Here is a 22,236-nt window from a genome sequence, read left to right on the forward strand (position 1 = left end):
TGGCTTCTGGAATGGGCACTGCCTTCTCTTTCAGCTGCAGCTCAGCCAGGGGCCGTGGTCGGGGGCTCACTGGGATCTCAGGCTCGTCTTCTTCATCATCGCCTGTGGGGACGGGAGAGAGAGACGTCGGGGGTGTCTTTATAGACCTTATCCCCCTGGGCTTCTGTGCTCTGAAGGCGGCCATGAACCCCAGGCCAGCGAGGGACGGTGCAGCAGGCCGATGCCGGACGCAAGGACGTCCGCAGAGGCCAGCCCGGGCACCTCCCTTTCCCCTTAGGTTTGAACTGTCAGGGAGCACTGTCGGTCCCCGAATCCTCCAGAAGTGGGGCCAGCAGCCGCGTCAAGGAGCCTTGCTGTTTCATCGTCTGTCCCAGGGCTGGACTCACACCGTCTCGGGGGCTCGCAGCTGGGAAGGGGAGAGGGGACCCCGCCTCGGGTGACCCCTGAGCTCTGCCCCCAGCTTGCTGTGCCTGCTAGGCAAGCCCCGTCCTTCCTGGCCTCCGCTCCCCAATTTGTGAAATCGATTAGGGGCAGGGGGCTGCTGGAATAAGTAGACGCTGCTTCCTCTCCTGGGCTAGGATTCTAGAAATAGTCATTCCAGGGAGGAACTGCCAGCCTGGAAGACGGAAAATCAATATTCCTGGAGCTTCAGCCGGTCCCCAGTAGGGAGGCAGATCCCGGGGTGGGAGGGGTCGAAGCGGAAGAGATGGACCATCTAGGCTCATCGGCTAGGTCCCCGGGCCTCGCGAGACAGCCCACGACCTGAGGTCCTCAGCTGGGGGCGGGGGGCAGGGTCCGGTGATCAGACTGGAGGCCACTGTGCCCCTCACTGTGCCAGTCTCGCCCAGCCCCTTGCTGTCCTCACCCCGTAGCCACCTCACCCCTACCCCTACTGGCCCCTTGACGGAGCTCCTGGGGGAAGCCAACACAGAGCCCGCGGACCGAGCCATCTCCACAGTGTCTGTCCGCACCAGTCCCCAGCTTCCCCCCTTCTCCCTCCTTACACCCAGCATCCTGATGGGCACTTCCCGCCTTGCCGGGGCTACCAAGGACCCCAGAACGCAGTTTATGCTTAAAGGCAGAAGCAATTCATTCTTGGAGTTAGTACAACTGCTTTCTCTGTCCCCTGGTCTATACGCCCGTTTTGTTACTTCCGCCGTCCGTATCTTTGGTCCCAAAGCCATTTGCAGTCATCTTTGGAAAGAAGCAGGATGAACATACCCAACCTCCTTGGTCAGAACTCTTCCAGCTGCCCGCAGCCCCTCTACCCTCTGCCCTCCCCCTTCTCTCCAACCCGTCCCCCTTTCCTCATCGACAGCGCCAGTTCTCTGGGTCAGCCACGCTCATCCGCTAGGTGATGGTCGTTAGATGGAACAGCTTGACAGGAGTGTTGGTAAAACCCAAATACTCCTTCCGGGCGGACTTCTGCAGAAATATTATTAGTTCTGTCTCTATCTGCTCCGTTCTCCCCACACGTCACATTGTAAAATCCTTTCGTGTGCTCATTCATTCTACTGATGGGGCCTATGCTGTGCCCTTTGGAGCATGAAATGTCCCCCAGGAGATTAGTAAGAGTCACTGGGGCAGGGGCGCCCCGGGGGGCTCAGTGGTTGAGCATCTGCCTTGGGCCCAGGGCCTGATCCTGGAGTCCCTCCTCCCCGCATGGAGCCTGCTTCTCCCTCTGCCTGTGTCTCTGCCTCTCTCTCTCTGTCTCTCATGAATAAAAAGATAAAATCTTAAAAAAAAAAATTAAAGGAGTCACTGGGGCGAACAGATGCAAATCAGCTGATTCCACAAATAGCCGTGAAATTGCACCAGTGACCCAGGGCTCCGAGGACCAGTGGGGGAGCTAAGAGAGAACCCCAGGGCTTTTGGGCTCCAGGGCCCTCCCAGTGGCTTTTTCGCCTTCATCCGGCAGCCTGGTTCTGCTCTCCCAGGGCTCCCCTTGGCACGATGGACGGCTTTCTGCGGCAGCCACTGGTTACTTGCATTTGCGAGACGCTTGTAGTTTATCTGTGGCTGCATGTTGCCCTCCCGCCCGCCCTCCCCTCGTCTCGTCGTCTCGATTTACCCGCAGTGCAAGTCACAGTCGCGTATCCATCCCCGTATCAGTCCAGCCCCCAGCCCCGTGGGACGCCGGGTGGTGAGTGACCTGCCCATCTCGCACGCCACGCGGACAGACCCGTGCCCCCCCGGGGTGTACTCTGTGTGGCCAGCACGGAAAATCTGGAAGTGGAGTCCTCAGCACCGAAGTAGCTAACTGGCCCTCAGCAAACACTGGCTGGATTCAGTGAAAGTAGAATGTGTCGTGTGTCGTAGGGCGAGGCAGGCCGGCAGGCGGCTTACACGCATGACTAGGTCCCAAGGGATGTCTCTGTGACCCCGTCATGGCAGGGCCCAGGTGTCGGGGACAAGAGAAACCACCCCCAGCGTACACCCGGGCAGTCCCAGGACCCTCACCTGGGAAGTCAGCCGAGGGGTAAGGATCCTTCACTTCGTTGACATTCGATTCAAACTCATCGATCTTCAGCTGTGGGAAGGAACGCGACAGAGACAGAGACATGAAGGCAAAGCTGCCGCTGCCGCTCACTGAGCGCTTACTGGAGGGTCGGTGGGGTCGGGTCGGCGGTCGCTCAGGCCTCCCACCAGCCTGGGGACAGGCAACGTCAGGATCATCCCCCTCCCCCCCTTTTTTTTAGGATCATCCCCTTTTTACAGATGAGAGGCCAGGCCCGGGAAGGTCAGACGAGCTGCCAAGACCTCAGCCTGGCACCTCCGGCTTGGTCCTCGGGGGCCCCGCTCCCCGACTCATCGGCCTCTGCTTCCTCAGCTTCCAGGAGGGCTGAGCGGGGCCAGGCGCCGAGCAGGGAGTGGTGAGAAGCCAGCCTGGGCCTCTCACTGGAACAAGGGACGTCAGGTGGGGCGGGGGCCCCTTGACGGGGGTGGGAAGCTGGGATTCTGAGCAAGTGCGGTCCCCAGACTGGGGCACCCGTGCTTCTCGCCACAAAGGATTCCTTGTGGGAGTGTGGCCATTGGCTTTCTCCCTAGTGGAGCCGGAGGCCCTCACCTGGCCGATAACCAGGCCGATAGCCCGTCTCCACCTCCCTCCCCACCCACCCACCAGCACCCTAAGGCGTGGGGGTGACCCAGAGGACTCGCAGAGTCCCTCCCCAGCCTGCCTCTGAGATACCGCTCACGGTAGGCTCACCTTGGCGGTGGTAGGGATGCCCTCACCCTTGGGTTTCTGCTCTGGCTTCTTGGCCATCACGGACTTCTCCTCCTCTGACTTATCTGGGAGACCCCTGAGTTAAACAACAAAAACAAAAACAAAACAAGGAGCCCACAGTGGAGACCTAACTAGAAAGTTCTCGGGGACCCGCTTAGCCTGATACCAGGCATCCTCAGGAGGGTCTCACGCCCAGGGCTCAGGGGCTGGGTGGAGGATGGAACGGTGCGGGCCCCATAGGGAAGGGCTGTGGGCCTGGGTGGGCGGGGCGGGCTGAAATCCTGCAACCCCCCACTGGGTGCCCTGCCCCGGGGTGCCCGGATCTGGGTCATGGCACGTCCTGAGGCCTGTGGGGAGGCTGACGGCCTCCAGTGCCGCACCCAGGGACACCTCATGGGACTTGGGGGCGGGTGTCCCTGCGGTGACCCTGGGCTCAGCAGGCCCCTCCCCGCGGGCAGCACTCACTTGGACATCTTCCTGCGCTTTCTCTCCTCCGCCTTGGCCTTCTGGGCAGAAGTCAGGCTCTCTGCCTCCGCCAGGTTGTCCACGGCGATGGCCAGGAAGACGTTGAGCAGGATATCTGAGGGCGTCCGGCTAAGGAGTCTTGGGTGGTGGATGAAGAGAAGCCTCTGGGGTCGCTCCCCCCCCCCCCCCCCCCCCCGCCGGGTGCTGGCAGGACTTAAGCCTCGGTGGCCTTGTTGGCGGGCCTCTTGCTGGAATTAGTCCATGGCGCAGCGCGGGCCTGGGACACGGGCAGCACCCTGAGGGGGGGCCCACCCGCACGGGGTGCCCAGGGGCCTCCAGCACCTCGCATTCCCCGGGGGGCTCCGTCAGGGAGGGCCCTGAGCGCGGGTGCACTGCTTCCCTCCTCTCCGCTGCCGGCTCGTCAGGCGCCTGGGGCGCGGACCTCAGAACCTTCGGGCTCGTCTGCCCCCCCACCCCACCTGCCTGCTCCCCGTCCACCTCCCCGTCCCCCTTAGGCCTTCGGACCAGGCCGCCCGGCACCTGTAGGCCCCACAGCCAAGCCTCGTCCTGCCCCTGCCCGCTCCGGGGGAGGCCCTCCCGCCGTCACCAGTCACCTCGTGCTCCCCGAACCTCCCTGGCCTTCTCAAACTCTCCCGGCGCTTGCTGTTCGCCACGTGCCAGCCCCCACCTCCACCCTGAGTCTGGGGGCTCCCTTGCGGCCAGAGGGCCTTGGCCGGGTGCGTGGGTGCCCCGGGCCCTCTCCCGCCCCTCCCGCCGCTCTTCGCCAGGCCCCCCCCCCGCTCCCGGGGATACAGTTGCCACAGACGAACAGAATGATGAAATAAATGCACACGAGCACCCCCGGGTAGGACGGGCCGCCGTAGGCCATGATCCCGCTGTACATCATGGAGTTCCAGTCCTCGCCCGTCAGGACCTGGGGGGACGGCGGGGCGGCTCAGAGGGACCCCGGCCCAACAGGCCCCTGGGCCTCTCTCTGCACCCGCGGCCCTCCCTGCTCTCCCCGTGGAACCCCTCCCAGGCTCGGGCACCTCACCGTGGCCTCTCCAGGGCCAGGGGGGTCGACCCTGGGCTCTGGCGTGATGCTGGGGTAACTGGGCCACGCCCACCCAGGCCTCCCGGCACCCCAGTCCCAGGCTCCCACACAGAGGGGTGCTTCTCTGCTCTCCGCTAGGGGGGCTGCCCCTCGAGGCCCAGGCTCAGAGGCCGCAGGTAAGTCACAGCGTGACTCTGGGTGGCCTCCGGGGAGCGCCGGCCGAGCCGGGTCTGCTGGGGGACAGCTCGCCGTCTAATCCTGTGCTCAGGGACCGGAGCAGGGATGGGGCCAGAGTGGGCCCTGGGCTCCCTCGTGCAGTCTCAGCCTGCCGGGGCCAGCGCGCTGCCCATGGGTCCCGGGGACAGAGACAAACAGGACACATGGGGCACAGCTCCCAGCCCTCAGGAGGGTGGAGGGGGAAGCCCAGGGGAAGGGGCCCGGAGAGGGGCCTCGAACTCCAGCCGGCAGGTGAGAGAAGGCTTCCCGGAGGAGGCGATGCCCGCCGATCCTGAAGGAGCAGAAGCGGGCGGAGCCGCCGCAGCCCGGCCTACCTGGAAGACGCTGATGAGGGCCTGCGGGAAGTTGTCAAAGTTGCTGCGCCGCACCTCGGTGTCCTCGAAGTCATACCTGCCCCCGAAGAGCTGCATGCCCAGCAGGGCGAAGATGATGATGAAGAGGAAGAGCAGCAGCAGCAGGGAGGCGATGGAGCGGATGGAGTTGAGCAGGGACGCCACCAGGTTGCTCAGGGACGTCCAGTACCTGAGGGCGGAGGCCGAGGTGCAGAGGAGCCTCCGAGCTCCGGCCACCTGGGGCAATGCTCCAGCCCGCGGGGTGCAGAGAGAGCAGGGGGGACTGGGGAGCCTCGGGGGGCCCAGGTTCGTGCCACATCCCCGCTCTCCCGTCCCTCCAGCATTTCTCGTGGTTTGACATTTCGTGTTCCTTAGAACCACGGCCGGTCCCACCACTGGGCTGCAGGCCCCACGAGAGTAAGGGCCCCTTCTCTCCCACACCCCCCGCACCCCTGCACCTAGCACAGCCCCAGCGCGGCAGGTGCCCCATAAACCTGGGCACTAGGGAACCCGCCTCTGCTCCCTCAGCGGCGCCTCCCTCCTTATTCTTCGTCCGTGTCCTCACTTCCATCCCCGGTTGGTGCGACTTCTCCTTCCCTCTCATCCTCCTCCCCCTGCTCCCCCTCCTCCCCCTGCTCCTCCTCCCCCCCCTGCTCCCTCTCCTTCCCCTCCCAAGCTCAGCCCCACTCCATGCCCCCTGCATCCCTGCCCTGCCACGGGATGGTGAGATGTAAGGGAGAAAAAATAAAGGAGTGAGGGCAAAGGGGAAGGTCATTTCCCTTGAGGACGGAAGTCCTGGGCCAGAGGCCTCCCTGAGCTTGCCCAGCCGCTAAGCCCGACCCCGACCCGGGGGCATGTGCCCCGCACGCTGTCCCCTGTCCCCCTGCATGCTATCTCCCTGCACCCTGCCCCCACTCCCTGCCCCCTGACCCCCGTCCTCTATCCCCCTGTCCCTGCCCCCTGCCCCCCTGCCTCCTGTCCCCCTGGCCCTTATCTCCCTGCTCCCTGCACGCTATCCCCCTGCCCCCTGTCCCCCTGCCCCCCTGCCCCCTGTCCCGCCCGGAGCCCCAGGCCCCCCCACCCCGCCCGCGCTCACTTGGTGATCTTGAAGATCCTCAGGAGGCGGATGCAGCGCAGCACGGAGATGCCCAGGGGGCTCATGGCGCCCGATTCCACGAGCAGGATCTCCAGGAGGCCGCTGCACACCACGAAGCAGTCGAAGCGGTTGAAGATGGACATGAAGTACTGGCGCAGGCCCAGCCCGTACATCTTCATCAGCATCTCGACGGTGAAGAGCGCCAGCAGCACCCGGTTGGCCACGTCTGCAGGGCGAGCGGGTGGGTGGCCCAGCCTCAGCCCCCTCTCCCCCCACCTCCGGCCCCTGCCTCGGCCAGGCCCTCCGCTCAGGACTCCCTCGCCCCGTTTCCAAAACATCGCCCCTTTCCCCTCTCGACCGATGTCCGCGAACCCCGGCATGTTTCTGCCCGTGGCGGGAGCGCTGATGCAGACTTCTCGACAGCTCCACCAGGCCATACGCAGCAAGTGTGTTTTACTGCTTTTGGTTTCACTGAATTCAGCTCTGCCGCTCTCACGACTGCCCGAGTCCATCTCCCCGGGAGGGGCGCCCTCCACCTACCTAAAGCCCGCCTGCCTGCCCATGCTCTGCCCACCCAGCCCACCCCTCCCCACTGCCCACCCACGCTCTGCCCACCCAGCCCACCCCTCCCCACTGCGTGAAGTCCACGGTCAGGGATCCCTTCTCCTTCCTGTGTGTTTGACTGCTCCTGTCAACTGGATTCGCCCATCACTTTTCAATCCCACTTCCCGGTAGCCCCCGCCCTAGCTCTCCTCCCCATCACAACCAAACTTCCCAGAGACTTACCTACCTGACCCCCTTCACTTCCTCCCACACTGCCCTGCACCATTGGCCCTTCAGCTCATACTTAACCGGATCCACCTGATCACTCCACCAACAAGCTCCCTCAGGTCATCAATGACTTCAGGTCACTAAACCCAATGAGCATTTCAGCCCTCGCTTCTCCTGACCTCCCAGGAGCACTGGGCACTGTTGACCAGCCTCGCCTTCTCAAATACTCTCTTCCCTTAGCTTCTGTGACCCCACATCCTTCTGGATTTCCTCTACTTCTGCTTCTCCCAAGCTTCCTCTGCAGGTGCAGTTCTTTACCTAATCACTGGATGCTGACCTTGAGCTGTATACTTAGTACATGCAATCCCCTGGTGTGGTCTGGTGATGTCTTCCAAGACCGTAGCTTCAGTGGCCACCTCCGCCAATGACTCCCAGATTTTAATTCTTCAGCTCAGACCTCTCCACTGAGTTCCCGACCTATTTTTCCATCTGCCTCCTGGACATTCCCACTGGGATATCTCAAAGGTCCCTCAAACTCAACATGCCCAAGATTAGGTTGGTGAGTACTGCCCATCCTCCTCTACCCCCAAATATACCCAGCCGCTGCTTGTCTTCCCCCCATAAGTGGCATGACCCACCCACTTATCTGCAGGAACCTCGAATCTCTGGCTCCTTTTTGTGGGCTGTGTTCACACCTTATCCACATTTGGTCACTGACGATGCATCCAAGGGGCCCTCAAGAAGATGGGTGGCAATGAGTGCACACACGCATCTGGTCGATTGCGTTTTTTCCTATCCCCTTCTCGTAGAAAAGGACAATCTTCTTTTCTAGTTATATTCCTTTTTTTGTCTTTTTCATCATTTTAAACAGTGTCTATTGTACTGTTTTAGCACCTCAGGCTCCTGGGGTTGCTAACTGCCATCGGTTGTGCCTGATAATTCTTTCTCAGGGTGGCCTCTTCCTTGTTTGGTTTGTGATTGTTGTCTTGTGAGCTCATCTTTGGGAAACACTTTTCCCTGCAGGAATTCTGTAGACCCCGGGTTGTGAAGCATCACTAAAGAGTGGCTTTTGTTTGCTTCTGCTGGGCCTCCTACTGCAGGGGTTTCACTTGCCTGGGACTGGTTTTTTGTGTTACTGTCTTCGCTTAGGATCCCTACACCATGTGGACAGTGCCAGCTGGACCTCATACTTATACAGGGTAGAGATTGGATTTCGATTTTTCACCAGAGTTTTTCCTTATTCCCAGAGCCTCCGGTGGGGATGAACTTCCACATTCCTTCCCTGTGGCCCAGTGTGAGGAGACTTTTGCTTCCCTTACATAGGGGTAGCCCGAGGCTCTGGATCTAGGCCAGTGGTCAGTTCCTCACCTCACCCGGGCTGTGGGCCCTGTGTCCTCTACCTTCATTGGCATTAAGAACCCAACCAACACCCTTTAGGGTCTAGCTCTAGGTCTAGAATGTTCCTGGAAGTCAGCTCATGAGCTCAGTGCTCCTGCTTTCAGTGGCTTCCTCATTTCTGCCACCCAGGGACTTCCTTGGCTCTCTTTGAAATACTGTCATTATGGCTGGGGTAGCATTGCTACGTGTCTGTGGTGGGGAGGCCACTTACTTTGGTCCGCTCGTCTCCCTGTTCTCTTAGTCTCTGTCTTTTTACAGTCCAGAGCTCCACATGCAGAGGAACATCTACCCTGGGGATGAGGTTGACTTGCCTTCCACCAAAACTGATCTTCCAGAAACTCAGGTCTGGTCATGTTATATTTGTCCTGACAACTTTTCACTAGCTCCTCGTCACCTAAAGTTTAAAGTCCCAACACTTTACCCAAGTATTTCAAGGCCTCTCTGTGCGACTCTTAGTCACATAGGAAGTCCTTATAGATCCCTGAATTCACCATACCGTTCTGTAGCTTCGCCTTGTTGCCCACACTGTTCTTTCTGCGGGAGTCCTCCCCTCCCTTTCACTGCTTGGGGGCATGTCTGCGTATTCCTTAGGATCCTCAGAGCTTCAACAGCTCCTCCCCTGGAATCCTTCTCTTGCTCCCTCATATGTGCCTCTGTTGTCACCCTCCCTCTATGGACTTGACATCATTTGTTAACATCTGTCTTCTCCTCTGGCTAAGTTCGTTCCTGGAAGGCCAGGGCAGTATATTCATTCTCTCTGCATCCCGAGTCCTTTCTCCACGCCCTACATATGTCATGCATGCAATAAATAGTGAAAGATTGCTGTTCGATTGGGTCGAATTTGAACTCAAATGCTTGGAGTTCTAGGTCGCAGGTCAACCCTGTGCTCAGGACCCGAAATGGCAAACACTCCCCAGACACCCGGGCTTCCCGACGAATTGATGTTATCGCCCCTTGATAATGCCATGAGGACCAAAGCACAACCAGCCTATGATTTCTAGAAAACAATGTGATTAGCTACTGGACGTCTTCTGTGAAACCTGAGGGGCTCCTGCTGGCTTTGGCCACTGGCCACGTCTGGCTTCCCCCTGCTCTGTCTCACCTTGCAAGTGGGTCAGCCACAGAGGCTGGTTGTGGTGCTCTGAGGCGATAGACAGAGTGTTGAGGGCGACGACCAGGATCACCAGCCAGTAGAAGACCCTGGACTTGATCACATCATGGCACTTCCAGCGAAAGATCCGGTTCCATTGCCTCCAGTGGCGGCTGGGAGACGAGACACGGGAGGACGGAGGCAAAGAGCTGCTTTACTCTGAGCCCCCGCCTTTCTGGGGCTGCTTTCCGAGGGACCCCAGCTACCGAGTCTGCAACCCCGGGGACGCCGAGGGCGGGAGCTGCAGGCCACTGCTCTACGACCTTGCCTCTTACTAGCGAGGGTCCTCCTCTTGCAGAGGAGAGTGATGATGACGCCGCTCAGAGGCACCTCGGCAGGATGCTCGGCGCAGGGCCGGCCTACTGCAGGCGCCCCATGCACTTTAATCTTGATTTACAGCCCACGGGCGGGGAGGGGGCTCCGTGTGGCTCATTAGAAAAGCAATTCTGCACTGGATTAATCGTATCTGGTGCTGGTGACGGTGCGCGGAGAGGGCACTGCTACCGTCATCGCGCCCTGCTTGGAGAACACTTTGGCAGCACGGACCAAGGTTTAAAATTATATACGCTTTGACCCAGCAATTCCATTCCTAGGACTCTGCCTGGTGGAAATGGTCATCCTTATGCGCACCTGTTCCTGCGACGCCTTTTGTGTTGCCGAAAACTGCAAAGATTAATATTTTATGCTGTATTCATACTGCGGAATACTTTACACCCAAAGGCGACACCACACGAAGGTGTGAGAGCCGTCCAGCCGTGAAAAGGCACAGAGGAAACTTAAATGTCTGTCGCCACGTGGAAGAAACAAGTCTGAAAAGGCTACATGGTGTATGATTCCAAGTAGATGACATTCCGGAAAAGGCAAAGCTATGGAGACGGTAAAAAGATCGTTTCGTTGCTAGGGGATGTGGGGAGGGATGAGTAGGCACAGAAGAGAGGATTTCTAGGACAGTGAAAACACTCTGCAGGATGTTCTAATGACGAATCCGTGTCACCACACATTTGTCCAAGCCTGTGGAGTGTGTAGCACCAAGAGTGAGCCCCGAGGTAAACCGAGGCTCTCTGGCAGCGGTTGATTAACGGGCTGTGCCTGTGAGGTGGCCGGGGGATACGAGAAATCTCTGTGCCTTCTGTTCAATCCTGCCATGAACCAAAAGCTGCTCTAAAAAAATCGAAGTCTTAAAAGAAGGACGTGTGTGTAGGTACAGAGTCGCCCTCAACAGATAAATTTAGATTAAAAACACAAGTTACTAGATGCTATGTATATCCTATTCAAGGATTCATCAAATATCTGGCAGCGCGTCCCGTATGCTGGGCATGCTCTGGGTTCTGTAGGGACGGTAGTCGGCAGAGAGAACCCTGTCATGTAGAAAGCCGAGAAAACAAAAAACCTGGTGGGTGTGTGTGTGCGTGTGAGATAAACCCAGTGCAAGGGTCTTGGAGGAACACATCTGTTACCATGGTTACCTCTTTGGAGGGCAATGGGGACCTTCATCTTCTCTTTGATGTAGTTCTCTATTGTTTGATCTTTCAAAAATCACAATTATGTGTGAATTTGTTAAAGGAGGCCACCAACCAAGCAAACACATCTTCCTCTTGAGCCTGGAGCGTCCCCTTGTCTCCAAATTCCGGGGGCGGCCAGCCTCCTTCCTGCAGACCTCTCCGCGCTACCTCCTTGTAGCACACGCCTTCCCGCTTCCCAAGCAGAGGTTTCCAGAACTAATTAGCCCCACGTGCTCCGCTCCGATCACAGGGTGGCAGCCCGGTTCTCTCCTTGCCCCCGGGCAGGTCCCACCGTGTAACTGGGTCATCGGCTGAGTGCCCTCCGATTGCACGGAGGGATGCGGAACGTGACTTAAAGCCAGCTGATGGGCTCTAACGGTGCATGGGCAACAGCAAACGGGTTCCAACTCCGGATCTCAGGGAGTTCTGAGGCCGGGAAGACCCTGGGGAGAAGAGCAGATACTCACACGAACTGGATGATTTTGTTCAGGCCCTCGATTTCGTACAGGCTCTCTGTGTCGGAGCCTCCTTCATCCAAAGACAGCTTCCCTGGGAACAAGAGAGAAGGATGGACCGGCCTTCCGGGTCCTGCGCTGGGCACACGAGGGAGAGGGGCCGCTGACTGCAGACACCTGTGACGGTGGCCCCCGGGCGGGCCTGGACCCCGTGCACTTTCCCGAGATGCCCAAGAAAGAGCCCACAGCTGCGGGCGGTTAGGGGCAGGCAGCATGGTACCTCGTACCTCGGCCCCCTGGATGCCATCCTTTCCAGGCGGAAGGCTCTAGGCAAGTCACCGACCCTCTAAGGGCCTGAGTTTTCTCACCTGTAGATGGCAACCTTAGCCCTGCTCCAGGGGCCTCCCAGGCCCCGGGAGGTTACCTGAGCCCCCTCCTGGAGCCCTCCCCTGGGGGGCAGCTCAGGGGCTGGGAGGGCATGCGGACCATGCCTTTGGGCCCCAAACCTTCTCTCAAGTCCTCGACGTCCATGACCTCGCCCTGTGTGATCCAGCTCATGTAGCCGCGGAGGTCCTCCTCCAGCTGCTGCTTCTCCCGGAGCTTCTGGAAGGTTCCCCTGGACTTGGCCTTCTCCCGCTCCTTAGTGAATTCCCTGACAGGCAACAGGGGAGACGGGGGAGGGAGGAGAAAAAGGGAAGGAGGTGGAGGAGGACTGGGCTGCCCAAGGGCAGGGAGCGCACATTCTGGGGCTGGGGGTGCCCCCGCCTTCTGGGGAGGGGTCGCCTGGGGTCCAGGTGGCCTTCCGGGTGACAGGGGCAGCTCCTCCCGCGCCCCCTAGCCACGCCCACCTTCAGGAGCAGCTTGGAGCGCGGCCTGCCTTTCCCGCTGCTCCCGCCCTCCCTCTGATACCTCGCCTCCCTGTCCCGGCTCGCCAGTCTGCTGCCCTCACGTCAGCCTCGGAGCCTCGCATCTCCCGTGCTGCCCTGGCCCGTGAGGCTGCCCTAGGAATGTAGCTGTGCTCACGGACCTAAGGCCCGGGGACATTCTCCGGAGTCTTAGAAGAAACCGGTGGCAGGACCAGAAGGAAGGGACCGGAGGGCCGGCGGGGGGTCTTCGGGGACAAGCGGGGCCGCCCTTGGCCACTGAGCGGGTGGAGAGAGAGCGAGACTGTCGCATAGTTACTGGCTGTGCCACGGGAGCCTCGGCCTCAGCTCCGGGCTGGGCGCCAGGGCCCCTCTGCCTCTGCCCGCCGTGGATCTTTGGGAGTCCCACGGAACCTATGGGCACCTCTGCAAAATAGTGTTGAAAATACACAGAACTGGGCAGCCCGGGTGGCTCAGCAGTTTAGCGCCGCCTTCAGCCCAGGGCGTGATCTGGGAGACCCGGGATCGAGTCCTGCATCAGGCTCCCTGCATGGGCCTGCTTCTCCCTCTGCCTGTGCCTCTGCCTCTCTCTCCCTCTCTCTCTCATGAATGAATAAATAAGTAAATAAAATCTTTAAAAAAAAAAAAGAAAAATACACAGAACTAGACAAAGGAATCAATCACATTAGAATACAGTTACTAAAATATAAAGAAACTGGGATAAAGTCACCCACGTGCTTCCTATTAACTCCGTAACTAGCAGGGTCCCGTTGCAGACCGAACAGCTGCAAAGTCGCGATGACTATGAGCTAGATCTGCCTTAATCGTAGTGTTTCGTGTGGTTTCTACTGGGACAAGTCACAGGCGGCACTAACAGCACCACTGTGGCGTGTTGTAAGCAAACGCTAAATTTCAGAGTTAATAAGAAAAAGGAAGATGAGTGTTTCTTCTTCAAGTTCACGGGCCCCCTGAGTTCTGTCCACGTGCTGCCTGGAGGGAAGTTTCTGGGCTGGGGTGACGGGGTGATGGCACCGGGGAGGGGGCGGAGGGCGCCTCTAGACTGCCCACGGCAGCTGGGGGAGCCGTCCCGGAGAGACCAGCTGTCGCCCACGGTGCCCAGTCGTACGCGGCGTTCTGCGTGCTTTCTACGCCTTAGCCCGGGGAGTCCTCCCAACAACCTATGAGATTATTCCCATTTTATAGACGTGGACCCTGAGGCGCGGAGGCGTTAGGTAATCGGGTGCAGGTCAGGCAGTGCAAGGATTTAAGCTCCCAAGTGAGCTCCCGAGTCCGAGAGCCTCACCTGAAGGCTACCCTGGCTCCTAATGCCAAGCCTCAGCTCATGCAGCTCCGGGGGGGGGGGGGGCTGGGATCTCAGGGGCTTCACTCAGAGGGGGTGTGAATGCAGAGGGACAGAGGGGGAACGATGGGAGGATGCTTGAGGACAAGGGAGAAAGGGTTAAAAACGAAGGGGCTCCTACCCGCTCCTAGCTCTGCCTTGCGAACCCGGGAGCTGCTCTTGGCAAAGGGCACACGCGGACTCTCTAACCCCCCGCTCGTCCTCCCCATCTCGCTCCTCTTCCTTCTCTCCGTCCTACTCTTCTCACTCTCCCTCTTCCTCTCTTCCTGCTTCTCTCCCCCGGGCACCCCCCACCCACCCCTCGCCGCCCCTTCTCCCTCCCACCCTGCAGCCCTGTCCTCCTCTCCCCTTCGTCCCTCTCCTCCCAGCTGCTTGTGAACTTTCTTACCCGCTCAGGACACCCAGCACCAGGTTGAGAATGAAGAAGGATCCCAGCAGAATGAGGGTGACAAAATAGATCCAGGGCCACTCGTTCCCGATGGCATCGTTGACCTGGGCCAGACAGAGGTGTGAGTCCTAGCCACGGGGCCGAGGGTGCGGGTCCCCCTGCGGACTCCGTGCACTCATGCTCCACCTGGCCCTGGGGGACGAGGAGAGAGGCCACCTGGGCCCAGTGAGGGGACCTTCCTCCCCCCGGAGACGTAGGACCTGGAGTTGGAAGGACTCTCAAAACGGGCCTTGCTAACCGTCCACTTGGCCCAGACAAGACCGACCCGTTTCGCCCTCCAGTCATCGCCTCCCTGGCTGGAGTCTCTCTTCCACTCTCTCTCCAGTTGGTTTCTTTACAGCTAAGATTTTTCCAAGTAGAAGAAACACTAAAAAGTCTTGGCCTGAGCTTGGCCAGCTCCTTCGTGAACAAGCTCTGTGACCCTAGACAAGCCACCTAACATCTCTGAGCATTATCTCATCTGTCTGTGGGGATAATGCCACGCACTTGCCCCTCGTAGGCTTGTAGTAGCGGTGAAACGACACATGTGACAGCCCTTTGAAATGTTTGATAATTTGCTCCCATAATATGAGCTTACACGAACTATTCATACTAATCCTTTATGTTTGCTAAGCATCTGACAGTTTGACGACAACCTTTCCCTCAACAGGCGGTGTCACGTTGTGGTTACGGGCTCTGGGATCAGAGCCAGACGGATTAAGGGTTCAATTCCTGGGTTGAACTCTTGAATTGCTCTCTAGCTCCGTAGCTGTGGGCAAGTCCCTGAACCTCTCTGAGCCTCAGTTTACTCATCTGTAAAGTGGGAACGATGCCTACCACGGTTGGAGGATTAAATAAGACACGCAGCCTAGCTCCAGATAGCACCAAATACACAATATACTCCAACAAGAAAACGGATATAGCATTGCCCGTGCTGCGGGCACCACCACACTTCAGTTAACCTGCCTAGTAACCATCATAACTACCCTATCACGGGGGTAGTATTTTTATTTTATAGATGAGAAAACTGATATCTAAGAATATTTATATGGGGAGGCAGTCTTGCCCAGGGACAAAAAGAGACTCAAAGGGCCCTTCGTCCCTCAGGAAATCTGAGATTCTAGGTCATCGGGAGTGAGTCACTCAAGGGCAGGCTTAGGGAAAAATTAGAAATTGAGACCAGAACCCAGGGAGCTCCTGGTTTCCATTCCTCACCCACCTCGTAGGCCCTGCACAGACACCTTACACCTTAGGGGCTGCCCAAAGGATGCTGGGACACACTCCTGGGGACCAGAAGGGGGCCAAGCCCCCTGTGTCAGTTTGCCCGGGGAAGGGTGAGAAGGAGCAGCGGCTACTAGAGGCAGCGACTGTCAGGCCCCATCCCCGCCCCTGGTGAGCCTGTGGATGGAGGCAGGTGGCTTTGCAGCCACGGGGCCAGACCCACCCAGTAGAGGACATCGGTCCACCCCTCCATGGTGATGCACTGGTACACGGTGAGCATCGAGAAGCCAAAGTTGTCGAAGTGAGTGATGCCGTGGTTGGGCCCTGGCCAGCCGCCCCGACACTCGCTGCCATTGATGGTGCATGGGCGCCCCGAGCCCGTCCTGGCGCAGGGCGAGGGCTTCTCGTTCTCTACCGTGGCCACGATATCTGGAGGCAGAAGGCCGTGGGAGAGTCAGGTGAGAGGAGTAGGTGGATGGGGGGGGGGGGGGGGACCAGAGTGGTCTGCAACCGCTGAGTAACAGGTCTAGAGCATGCACAGCTGGAAAGGCGAAGGGGTGCTCGCCCCGGAGCATCTCGTGCTAGAAGGAGCCCTCTTGGGCCCACGGGCCTGGCGGTGGACATCCGCAGGCAGCCGTGATCATGTCTCAGGCCCCGGGGCCTCATGGGAGGGCTGGCTTCAGGGATCCCTGGCCTATGAAGTGCCACCTATGTAGCAGGTGCAACGTGAATGTCATGTCTCCCCACGGAGCTTTAAAAAAGAGGCAGCCATCTGGCCGGGGCGGAGGCGTGGGGCGGGCCCCGTGTGCTCGGACTTGCGCTCTTTCTGGGAGCTGACATGGGTGAGCCCCAGCACTCCCGAGACGAGCTGCACAAGACACGAAGCTTTGGGAGCAGGGTCTGCTCTTAGCAGGCGTTCCCAGCAGGCCGCAGTCCCCTCTGTGTCCCCGACGGTGCTCTCATTGTCTCTAAAACCCTCCAGTTTGGATGACATCTTGGATCCCCTTTTATCTTAGGATGTTTTCGTCCCCTACTGTATTCACAGACTAGATCAGCTCATCAGAGCTGGAAGGCCCCACCTTACCCAGATGTACCGTGTTGACTCGGTCGTCTGGAGACGGGACAGGAGAACATCGACGGTTCTGAGCCCTGAGTGGGTCCCTGACCTGTCAAGTCAGGTCCTCCCATCCCAGAAAGGTTTTAGAGCACCACTGGCCGGCACTGGTCAAGAACGCCTGAGAACACCAGATGAGACCTCCAAATTTGGTTTGAAGGTTGTGATGGGAAACCTCCTCCTCTCTGGGTCCGTAACGCTCATTATAGGACCCAGATTGTTACAGGAACAGGAGGAGGCTGAGCCGGGAGAGGGACTAGGAATGGAACCACCAAAAGCTCTATCACAGTGCACTGTCTTGAGCCTTGTGTTGTTGCCTGTCCCCTTGTCAGGGGGCCTGGGACGGTGAGGCGTCTCCTGAGACACTACAGATATCGGTGGTTTTGTCCATCCCGGGTTATTCTGGTGAGTCAGATTCTGGGCTTTTGGTAGAAGTCCCACCTCTTTCTTGTGCCAAGTCCAATTCCTGTAGGCCCCATAGAAGTCACGCTCTACCCGAGACAGACTGACACGGCCAGCTTGCAGCAGTGAGTCTTGGAGTGTGGGCAGGGCACCCACCTGGTCAGAATTATTTTTAATAAGGATGTCAAGACATTGTTTCATCTCCCCATCTTTCCACGAATGCAGAGTGGAGTTTGCTAGAGCCTACGTGACATGCGATTTCACGATAGACTGAACACAGGCGTAGCTCTGAGAACCCAGCAGATCCTAGTAGGCCAAGGCAGTAAGAGATTTAGATAAAATGCAAGGCAGTGCCATGCTTCTCACAAAATGGCCTTGGTTTGGGAGAATATAGTTATTTTTCGCAAGATACGTTATTCATGTTCATAAGTAATGGACGTATCGCTGTTCTTAAAGATGAGTATTATGACATTTTCCTCAGTTGTCATATCTAATACCATAAATATCAGTGTATAAAACCCACAGCAACACAAGCTCTTTGGGGTCCTTAATAATTTTAAGAGTGTAAAGAGTCCTGAGGCAGATAGTTTGAGAACTGTCGTTTTGGAAGGCTTGGCTCAGGTTCATTCCAGCTTCAAGATATGTTGTTATCTCTGATAACCCTAACCCTGGGGCTCTCGGGTGCTTTCTTGAGATCCCCTTTAAACACTGCTCTGTGGGCCCCTGCTCAGACCAAGGCCATAACGATGGCTGTCGAGCAAAGGACAAATAGAAATCCAAGCTTGTCATGAACCCGCATCTCCATGCACAGCTGGCCCCAAAAGCCCAAGGATACCCCGTTTATCTGGGGTGGGAGCGCTCAGAGCAAGCTAGGGCCCAGGCTTCGGCCCTCGTCCCCTGATCACCGACCCTGGCAGACCCATTTCCTTGTCCAAGAGAGACCCATTCCCCAGGTTAACAGGTGTGGGAAGCGGCAACCCCTCTCTGGGCCTTCCTCACGGCTGTGGTGGCTGACCCTTCTAAGTTGTCCTAGGGCCACGCCCCCCTCTCCAGTCCCCTGGGAGCTCACCTGTCCCAATGAAGTAGCAGGTCTTGTGCATCTTGCCCTTGAAGAGCTCCAGCCCGATGATGGCGTAGATGATGACCATAAAGAGGACGAGCAGGGCGATGTGGAACAGGGGCAGCATGGCCTTGAAGATGGAGTTGAGGACCACCTGCAGGCCTGCAGAGCAGGGAGGAGAAAAGAGGAGTCATCTCCCCTCTTGGTCTCCTGGCCCTCCCGCTCTCTATATCCTGGGAAGCCTCCAGAACACCGAGGTTGGAGGGGAGAGGACCCAGAATCGGGCAAGGGAACAGGTTGGGAGAGGAGGAGGGGCGTCTGCAGGGACACTGGCACCCACTCGGCACCCCTGACACCAGCCGGAGGGGTCTGAGCACACGGAAGGCTCTCAGGGCCTTGACGTCCAGGCCGGCCCCTTTGCTGCTCATCGGGGCTGTGTTGCTTTGGATGACGTTAACCTGTTCCAGAATCACGGTGAAAACCCTAGAGTGGAGAAGAGGGAGGGAAGAGGGCCCAGTGGTCAGATAAGCCACTGTTCCATGGGGTCTGGGGCCCCGTGTCCCATCTGTGCTCAGGGGACCTGCGGGAAGGCCAAGGGGAGAGGTGACAACTTTCATCAACCACTAACTCGGATTTGGTGACGCCTGTCAGGAAGATTTTATTAGAAAAGATTCTGAGGCCAACCTCGGACTCAGTGAAGAGTGGACCCATCTGAGACGTCTCCTGGGCGCCCAAGGGGGGTGAGGCCCACGTGCCACAGGCACCCCTGGCCTGGGTGCTGAGTGTGCCCCACGGGGGCACTTGCACTCAGTGGGGACCCAGAGCAGGAAGCCCGGAGCCGGCTCCCCGCAGCTTTCCTCGCGCAGTACTTTCCGACAAGGCCCCTTTATGGTCTCTCCTGCCCCTCTGCTCGGCCTCTCAATTTACCCAAAGCCCCGCTGTCCTTTGAAGTCCATCTCCAACCCTCCTTCATGAATCCTTCCTTTGACAGCTCAGCCCCGGGACGCTCTGCGTGCCCAACAATGGTGCACTGTGTGGCGGCGTGTCCCCGCACTCCGTTGTTCCGTGTCCACTAGTGTTGGCCTCCCACCAGGGCAGTTCATTAAGAGCGAGGCTGATTCACAGAACTGCTCTCCCCAGCGCCGAGCCAGCGCCGCCTAATTAGCAAATAATCAGCATCGTGTCTACTGAATCAAAGGGGCGTAGTGGGTAAGTGGCAGCCGCTGGAGCCGGCGTCCCTGGCACTGCCGCGGGCTCGCTCCGTGACCTTGGGCCCCGTGCTTGACCTCTCTGCGCCTTAGCCTCCTTAAGTGGGGAAGATTGAGATTGTGGAAAAAACTAAATGAGATGTTACGTGTAAAACATAGTAAGTGCTTGATAAATGCTCCTGTGAGGGGCGCCTGGGGGGCTCAGTGGCTGAGCGTCTGCCTTCGGGGTCCGGGATCGAGTCCCGCATCGGGATCCCCGCAGGGAGCCTGCTTCTCCCTCTGCCTGTGTCCCCGCCTCTCTCTGGGTCTCTCGTGAATAAATAAATACAATCTTTAAAAAATACTAATAAATGCTCACGTTATAATCAGGTGGGGGTTGCTATGTTATGGCCTGAACTGTGTGCCCCTCAAATTCATATGCTGGAGTCCTCACTGAGCTCAGAACCTCACAATGTGGGTGTAACGGGGTCTTTCTAAAGATTTAAGTTAAAAGGAGGCTGTGAGGGTCGACCCCAATCCAGTCCCACTGGTGTCATCGGAAGAAGAGGAAATTTGCACCAAGAGGCCCCCGGGGTGCGAGGCCACGTGGTCGCGGGGGGCAGGCACCCACCGTCCCAGGCCTCGGGAGGAACCACGCCTGGGAACACGGATCTGGGGCCTGCAGCCCCGCCGCCGGCTCGGGACCCTGCTGGGGCCGCCTCCCCGCGGGCAGATCGGGGTTTCCAAATACCCGTCTTTGTGAACCCGAAGAGCAGGGCCTCAGCACGGGCCCGCGGAATGGACGAGCCTCGGGTAAAGGCTGAGAAAGGCGCGACGGTGCGGCTCCCACCCGCGGGTGACGGGAAGCGCACCCGCCCCGCCGCCTCTGTGCAGCCCCGGCCAGCGGCTCCGGGGCGCCCCGACCTCACCCCCCGCCCCGGCCTCACCCCAGGAAGACGATGATGAAGTCCAGCACGTTCCAGCCGCTGCGCAGGTAGGCGTCCTGGTGGAAGAGGAAGCCGTAGGCGATGATCTTCATGGCCGCTTCGATGGAGAAAACAATGAGGAAGAAATACTCCAGCTTCTCCTGCGGAACAAACAGTCGCACCTGAGCTCGGGCGCCTGGAGCCCCTCACCCTCCCCGGGGCACACTGCTCCTCAGGGCGCCTGCCTCAGGACATTGGCACCAGCCGCGCTCTGCCTGGAATTCCTCTGCTCCCGTCGCCCACGCGCCCCACACGCCACGCCCTGCCGCCTCCCGCCCTCCCCACGGGGCTGCACTCAGCAGTCGCCCCCCACCCAGGCCTTCCCTGGCCCCACAGGTACAACTGGAGTGACCTCGGGCACTTTCTGATCCTCTTGTGTTTCCGCTGGTCATCTCAGCGCTTATTCCAGCTGAAAACACCCTATATGTTTCCCTCTTGTTCCCTTTCTATCTCACCCACTTGAATACAAACTCCATAAAGTGTGTGGATTCTTGTCATTTATTTCTTTTGTTTTTAATAATTTTTTTAGGGACGCCTGGGTGGCTCAGCAGTTGAGCGTCTGCCTTCAGCTCAGGGTGTGACCCTGGGGTCCCAGGATTGAGTCCCGCATCGGGCTCCCCCTGCCTCTGCCTCTCCCTGTGTCTCTGCCTCTCTCTGGGTCTCTTACGAATAAATTAATAAGATCTTTAAAAAAAATTTTTAATATGTTATTTATTTGAAGGAGAGCAAAAGCAAGAGAGCCCACAGAGGGAGAGGGAGGAGCAGACTCGCCCACTGAGCGGAGAGCTGGATGCGGGGCTCGAACCCAGGACCCTGAGATCAGGACCTGAGCCCCCCAGGCGCCCTGTTCATTCCCTGCGTTACCGTCCCTCCAGGGCCTAGGACGGGGTGACTACATGAACGGCCTGGGCGGCCCTCAAGCGAAGGCCCCAGGCGGCCTCTGGTTTGGGCTCCTTTCACCCCGCACCACCCCGAGGGCCGCCGGGGGTCGCGGCGGAGAGGGGAGCGCTGCTCAGACCCCAGACGGCCCTCCAGCGGATGTCACCAGGGTCTTCCCGTCAGCTCCCTGCGGTCCCCGCTGCCCCACGCCCGCTGCCTGCGCAGCCACTGGAAGGGCAGCGAGGTCATCGCGCAGGGAGGCCCGGGCCCCTGGGGGTGGAAGAGGCCCCGCGGCTAAGGGCTGGGGGGGTCGGCGCAGCCCGGCCTGCAGAAGGCGTCGCGGGCCCCTCGGGGGTCGCCCGGTGCCCTGGTCCCCTGAGCCGCCCTTCCCCCTCCTGGGGCAGGAGAGCATTTCCAGCCTGAAGGCTGAGTCCCCTCTGCCAGGACTCTCCAGGCTGAAGAGCTCTCCTTGCAGTCACCTGAACCCCGGCCTGGTGGCTTCTGAGAGCCTTGCACCCCGTCCCCCCCCTTCCTAAACAAGCCAGGCTCCCCGGGGGGCGGGTGTCTGGCCAGCCGGCTGGCTGCACGGGGCTGCAGCCCCGCATGACCCGGGGAGGCACAGAGAGCTGTCGGGTGGCCCCCCGCAGCCACAACCCGGGCCCCCTGCCCACCCCAAGCCGCCATCACCATCAGTCACCGCCACCCACCCCCAGGAGAACCCACGCCCCCGCCAGGGCCTCGCCACCAGCACCCGTGGAGGCATAACTGGTGCTAGGCCCTCATAGTTCCTACGTCGTGGATGGACCCAGATCAGGAAACGGGCCACCCTACTGATGATGGGGAAGACAATCTACTTTTACTTCCAAATGGTAAGTGTGGGAAGCAAGGGAAGAGGTGGCCAAGTGGCCCGTTGGAGAGGTTATGGCCCTAGAAACCTCCCAGCTTGTCATTGCCCCTGAGGCCACTCTCAGCCTCAGTCCTGACCCCTCCCGCCAGTTTGCAATCCCGAAGCCCCCTCTTCCTTCAGAGAATGTGTGGTCACAACGCCAAC

The 22,236-nt window shown here is 59.1% G+C and overlaps 1 protein-coding gene across 2 annotated transcripts in view; it reads right to left on the reverse strand.

Annotated features, from left to right (window-relative positions):
• Positions 1-22,236, reverse strand: part of CACNA1S (calcium voltage-gated channel subunit alpha1 S) — a 64,260-nt gene that overhangs the window by 27,775 nt on the left and 14,249 nt on the right. For both annotated transcript variants that reach the window (XM_072733455.1, XM_026017995.2), the window contains exons 3-17: positions 20,268-20,407; positions 18,474-18,616; positions 18,143-18,295; positions 15,781-15,986; positions 14,298-14,401; positions 12,193-12,338; positions 11,699-11,780; positions 9,682-9,842; positions 6,411-6,636; positions 5,297-5,504; positions 4,505-4,625; positions 3,692-3,806; positions 3,209-3,302; positions 2,461-2,530; positions 1-102 (exon numbers count right to left, since the gene is read on the reverse strand). The exon at positions 1-102 is cut by the window's left edge and continues 31 nt beyond it. In XM_072733455.1, the coding sequence (XP_072589556.1) occupies positions 1-102; positions 2,461-2,530; positions 3,209-3,302; positions 3,692-3,806; positions 4,505-4,625; positions 5,297-5,504; positions 6,411-6,636; positions 9,682-9,842; positions 11,699-11,780; positions 12,193-12,338; positions 14,298-14,401; positions 15,781-15,986; positions 18,143-18,295; positions 18,474-18,616; positions 20,268-20,407 (2,071 nt within the window). The remainder of the gene's footprint in view (positions 103-2,460; positions 2,531-3,208; positions 3,303-3,691; positions 3,807-4,504; positions 4,626-5,296; positions 5,505-6,410; positions 6,637-9,681; positions 9,843-11,698; positions 11,781-12,192; positions 12,339-14,297; positions 14,402-15,780; positions 15,987-18,142; positions 18,296-18,473; positions 18,617-20,267; positions 20,408-22,236) is intronic.

The sequence above is a fragment of the Vulpes vulpes genome, chromosome 13, assembly GCF_048418805.1.
Source record: "Vulpes vulpes isolate BD-2025 chromosome 13, VulVul3, whole genome shotgun sequence".
Classification (NCBI taxonomy): Eukaryota; Metazoa; Chordata; class Mammalia; order Carnivora; family Canidae; genus Vulpes; species Vulpes vulpes.